Source organism: Glycine max, chromosome 6, assembly GCF_000004515.6.
Source record: "Glycine max cultivar Williams 82 chromosome 6, Glycine_max_v4.0, whole genome shotgun sequence".
In the NCBI taxonomy this organism is placed as follows: domain Eukaryota; kingdom Viridiplantae; phylum Streptophyta; class Magnoliopsida; order Fabales; family Fabaceae; genus Glycine; species Glycine max.
The window spans coordinates 8260920-8266919 of NC_038242.2; the positions used below are offsets into that span (position 1 = coordinate 8260920).

Below are 6000 nucleotides of genomic sequence, written 5' to 3' on the forward strand. Positions count from 1 at the left end.
ATATTTTAAAAGAAACTATCAATAATTGATCGGATGTTGCTTATGTGGGAATGTGCCACCTGAACTTGAAATCGGGGTTGAAGATCTATGGTTGTTGGTCACAACAACCAATAAAAAAACTCAAATGAAGATGAATATTTCACATTTTGGAGTGTGCAAAATTAATTTTATATAATTTATAAATGAGTTTTTCTAGAATGTACATGCATGCACAAGTAAAGAATGCTATTGCACTAATTAATTAATTTATTTTACTATTTTGACTTAATGCTAAATACTAACTTATCCTTTTAATTCCTTAAATTTATTTTAAAAAAATATCCCTTCATTAGCTCTTCTGCCGTAATTTTCTCCTATTGAAAAATTCGATCATGTCCTTTAGTTGCCAAAAGTTCTAGAGAAGGGATTACATTCTCGATGGGCTTTCCGGTTGGGGTATTCACCATAGGTCAACTTATTACTAATATCATCTAATTCAACTCAATTATATTAAATTAAATTTTTTAAGTATTTAACTTGAATTCGATCCAAATTAAATTATTAAATTAAATCATTCATAATTTATTTTTCTTTTTAAGTTGTTATTTTTATCTTTGTCTTAATTTTATTTATGTTTTCTCATTTTAATATAATACTTTATTTTTATATAAAATAAATATATCATATTAACATTGAAATCTTTAATTATTTAGTCAAATATTGTAATAATTTAGTCCCTTTTGAGTGCGTTTAATCATTATATATTTGTCAAGCTTTCGATAAAAATAAATTATTATTTTTAAAAAAATTAATTTTTACAAAATAAAAAATAATTTTTAAAATTATGCAAACCCAACTTGAAAATATTTTCCTGAGTGGGGTTACAAATTTAGCAAACTCAGACCCAACCTAATGAAAATCCCCTACTTTCCGAAATTCAATGGAGATGCAGAAAACAACAGTCCAATCTGCTCTCGAGCCCAAAACCAATTGGAATGTATGAACTGTGCCTTGACCCATTTTCAGATCATCAATTGTATAGACATTGAAACTGAATCCCTATCGGGTTTGTTTATGCTCCCGGAGACATTAACTCTTTAGTTCTTTTACATTCATTCGGCCTTGATCCAACGGCTTACGAACCATGTTGCTTCCTAGCCGTTGATCAAGGATGAAAGTGGGAAAAGCGAATTCGAAGACTACGGCACCGAATAAGGAGAACGTGAAATGTATTTGACTGCAAACGATAGACAAGGTGAGGGAGGATATTTTCGATCTCTTGAAGGCAAAAATTGATGAGAACGTGAAATGTATCTGGGGTTATAATCTTTGTTGCACTTTTGACTTCTACATCAAAATTGTGATTTTTATTAAATTTAAATATATTTTTAATCTCTAGGAAAGGAATGAGTTTTGATTTTAGTCTATAGAAGATTTTTTTTTTTTTTAATTCCTCTAAAGTTTGAAATCACTATTGTAATCCTTATAAAATTAGTAAATGAATTCATGTTTTAGTTCTGGTAAAAAAAATATTTTCATCCATAAAAAATTTAAAATTATTAATTTTGATCCCTAATATCCATTTTAAGATAGATAAATAATATTTATTTTAGTGATTTAAAAAAAATTGAGGTGTCCCATGTTGATTATCACAAATACTATATGTCACTTGGAATAGTTGCTTGAAAAAACTTTACAGGACCAAAATCAAAACTCATTTTAAGTAAACATATATTTAAGCCTTTTGATTATTACGAGAATAGTAGTTAGATGAGAGCAGACACAGCTAAGGTAAGGTAGGCATTATTTCTTTATTTGGGGATTTTTGTTTATGAAGAGATTTTACTATTTGGATTCATGATTGTAAGGTAGTGAGTGATTGGTGAGTTTTAGACTTAAATATAAGTGTACTATGTATTTCTATGATGCTTCCGTGAATAGGTGAAGCGATTGCAAATCAGGGTAATGGGAATGTTCATGAAAAGGAAGATAAATTTATTGAAGGTGGTCTCAAAAGGGTGACAACGAGAAGAGCAGTTTTTATGGGACTCACTTGACAAAGGATATCAATCAATAATAGGTAAGCATATTCAGAAATTACAATGCGCTGAAGAGGCCGAAAGAGAAAAAAATTATTAAGAAAAGGAAGTGTATTAATAATAAGGGACAGTAAATACTACTAGTAACTGTCTTATAAAAACATGAAACTCGTAACCACTAACCAATACTTAGTTTGTTCAGTTATTTTTAACTAGCGTTTTCCTTTTTATTTAATTTCTATTTTAATTTGCTTTAAAGATTTAGTGATCAAACAATGTTTAATGCCTGCCATAGGTGTATTCACGAGAACGTGGCATTCTGAAGCCTTTCCCTTCAAAGCAAAGTTATATGGCCGGTATACGAGTGTATTTTCCCATTCCCTCTTTCCCATTTGAGTAAGTGGAGAATCCTGTATACCAGCCAAATGCCCAAATGTATCCATCCAAAAAAAAAAGCAAATATGAATGCAAGTCAATGTAGACTTTAAAGCGACTATTGAAAATTGAAACACATGATCAAGTAAACAGTTCAAATCACTTCATTAAAAGCAAACACAGGAAATCACAGGATTATGGACATACAACCAATTAGCAGATGGTCCTTTTTGGTCAAGACATCAAGAAACCTAAAAACACCAATTCCCAAAACCCAGAATACAAGGTCAAATAATATAATAACACAACCCCACTAAAAATTAATTAAAACAAAACAAGACGGTATGAAGATGAGTTAGACCCTAATAAATTATACCAAGGCAATGCTGCTCTCGCCACCAGGTGGCTTCCGTACACCACCTAGGTAGTCTCTAGCTTCTACCTTCCCATCAGCAAAGATGTTACTGCCACTCATCTCTCGTAGTTTGGCCCCGCTCAACGATTTGTCAGCAGATGAAGGTGGTGCATCCCCTTTGAATATGTCATTCCCTGAAAGTTCTGCAAATTTCTTGTCATAGATCTTCTTTGCTGTCTTCCCAGCAGAGTTGGTATCGCCTTGATCTCCATCAGCCTGTAAACCAAGATCACATCACAAGCCACTTATTTAAGATGCACAAAGATTGATAAATGTTACAGGACATCAACATGTGCATTATGCATGAAGAACATCAGCTTTATAATTCCCCTGCAGAATATGAACTATACTCATGTTGAGATTTCCAAATTATGTCCACAATATGATATATTCATCCTATAATGCAATAATTTCAGTTTTTCTCCTTTGTAAAATCATTGCACTGGTGAGATGTTTGTCTGAACAAAGTCCTATATGTTTTTTTGCCTTTCACATGGAGTGTCCCCCTGCTGAGCATAGTACCTAATTTGCTCTATGATACTTAAGGCAAAACGGTTGACTCCTCCCAACTAGATTTGCTTCATCCACAAGGGGTACTATGCTTAAGGGGTAAATTTGAGTTGGTAAACAAAATCTTATATGCACTCTATTAGCCCGTAAATGTTATTGAAGCATCCAAATTCTAAATTTACAGGTGGGAGATCAAAATATGAAAAGTATTCACCAAATAATTCAGGTTAGCAACTAATAGTGGTGCATACATGACGTTCTCCAATGTCTATGCTTCCTTTCAACTCCAGTATGCGAGGAGTTATTGGCCTGGGTTTGATTTCTGGTGGCGGAGCAAATATGTCATGACCGCTAAGCTCCTTGCACTTTGCATCAGAGAGTTGCTTTTTCAATATAGAGTCTTCACTTTCCAAAGTTCCACTTAGCTCACGCTGCTTGGCCACCTCTGGCAAAGAAGTGGGCTTTTTTGGAGAAACATTCTCCTCCTCACCAAATGAGATATGGCTGATTCCAGAAATCGCTTGCTTCATTTCAACAGTGAACAATAAAAATCAAAGTTAGCTGAAATCCACTGTAAATCTATTATCAATAAAATATGTAAAAACATCTTAGTTCTTGTATAAATACCTGATACATACGTACTCCAGTCTTATTTGGGTTGGCACTGCCATCTTCTAAGGCATCATCTTCTCCATTGGCTACAAATATTCCACTACCAGTTATCTCCTTCATCTTATAATCCGAACAAGGCTTTCTGGAAATTCCACACTAGATAAATTCAGATGCCACAGAATATATAGACAGAGCAAAATTGATCTAGTATTCATAATATGATTCAATAGTTGAGCTTGAATTCATTTCACTCTTGTCTAGAATCACATGATAATGTAGGAACAAGAAACTGAAAAATACATATAAGAAAAGGAAACCAATATTTTCTCTTTTATATCCTTCTTTACACGCTCCAGGACTGGGAGAAAGGGAAAGGGAGACAAAAGATAGATGAATAAATGGTGTTTCTTCATTCTGAGACAATAGATAGTTGGGTCTCTTGAAGTGATATGACTCATTTCCACAAAAAGGTGATGCTGATAGCTCACAATGAGGAATTATAGCATACATGCACAGAATAAGAATGAGTGCTAAAGTTGTGGGTTTTGCAGGTACAAGGAGGAGAATGAAGATATCTTGAATTAAATTTCACATAACTATTTTAAACCAGCGCAATGTTGTAAATGTGAGTTCCCTACTCTTATGGCAAGAATGGCGTGTAGCCAAGCTCGACCAAAATATCTCAATTCACCACTTTATTTTCTAAAACGGAGAAAGGTTTAATTAATAGATCCGATCATCCAAATCCAACAAACTCAGCCAATTTCATTTGACCCTTTTCGAACATTCGCTTCTAATAAGGTTGATAATGTGCTCAAATTGTCAGAATGTGACCAGAAAAAATAATCAGATTATTGATTTCAGATCAATGGCACAAACAAGCAGAGGAAGAAAAAAAACAAATTGTGCCAAATATTTTGGGGGAAAAAAGGGAAACAGCTTCTTTGCAAATTTCAAAGGCTAAATGTTTCAAAGTTTTATTAATGAAACATCATAAAAGTTGAATTTACAGGAAATAATGAGAGAGAACAGAGCAGATCTCACCGTTTATTTAAGCTCTCGACCTCTTCATCGGTGACCTGACCCCCAAATACCACCTTCCTGATCCCATCCGACGGCTGAAATTCCACAATATCAGCAAAAAAAGAAGAAAAAACAGGTAAATAAAATTTAAAATCACCTAAAGAAGAAACCAAAAAAAGAAAAGAAACAGTAGACTACACTAGACCTGGTGAGAACGAACGGCGGAGGAAGGATGAGTTGGGGAATGAGAAATTGGTGTTTCAGGCCACGTAAGCAGATCTGCAGTTGAAGTGTGTGGCTTCCTCACCGGAGTGCTTCTCTCCATATCGTTCAGCTACAATACCCTGCTCACTGCTCAACCAATTAACCCTTATTACTCATTCTTCACTTTGGGCTCGTCCCTTCTTTCAATAAATATACAAAAAATGACAAGAAAAATAAAATGGAGGGGGGGGGGGGACCGTGCCTGTTGTTCCTTATGTTAATCTCGAGCGCAGAAATGACGACGATGACCTCTCCGATCTCCCAAAGATTCTTTTTGTTTGCTCAATGGTAGAGAGAACAAAAACACGGGAGAGAAAGTTAATTTTATTTATATATAAGGATATAAGGACAAGAAAAATGTTATGCTGGTAGTAGTAAGTAGAAAGAAGAGAGAGTAGTACAAAGTAGAAGCTACTCTTCTTCTGTTTCAAAACAAAGCATACGCCAACCACGCACCCCCACACCACCTCTTTCTTATATAACCCCCCCTTCCTTGTTATCTTTCTTTCTTTTCTTTTAATTATTACTATTTACTCTCTATTCCTAAATTTTGAATCTCAGACCGCCTTTGAGTACTTGTATTTTGTTATTAGGGACGGTAAAGCATGTGCGCCGCATGTACCGCCACATGTCGGTTGTTACAAGGGAGCAAACCAAAATTACTTCTTTACCCCCCTCAACCCAAATGCCAACGTTGTCCCGTTTTTTCTTTCCTTTTTTTCCCTTACTCAAATCACCCACCCCCACTTTGTGATGATGATGATCAACTCGATTGATTTTTTA

General features: G+C 34.4%; 1 protein-coding gene across 4 annotated transcripts; it reads right to left on the bottom strand.

Annotated features, from left to right (window-relative positions):
• Positions 1–2534: 2534 nt before the first annotated feature.
• LOC100799950 (uncharacterized) lies at positions 2535–5769 on the bottom strand. 4 transcript variants are annotated; one of them, XM_041016387.1, is made up of 8 exons: positions 5619–5658; positions 5420–5487; positions 5159–5297; positions 4975–5048; positions 3946–4072; positions 3570–3842; positions 2770–3024; positions 2535–2644 (listed from the first exon to the last, which is right to left on the bottom strand). In XM_041016387.1, the coding sequence occupies exons 3-8, from the start codon at positions 5276–5278 to the stop codon at positions 2636–2638; spliced, it is 858 nt and encodes a 285-aa protein (XP_040872321.1). In that variant the 5' UTR covers positions 5279–5297; positions 5420–5487; positions 5619–5658; the 3' UTR covers positions 2535–2635. The 4 variants fall into 4 exon arrangements, with proteins under 4 accessions (XP_040872321.1, XP_014631808.1, XP_040872322.1 ...); XM_014776322.3 differs by having other exon boundaries at positions 2535–3024; positions 5159–5304; positions 5619–5769; XM_041016388.1 differs by having other exon boundaries at positions 2535–3024; positions 5619–5664.
• Between the last annotated feature and the right edge of the window lie 231 nt (positions 5770–6000).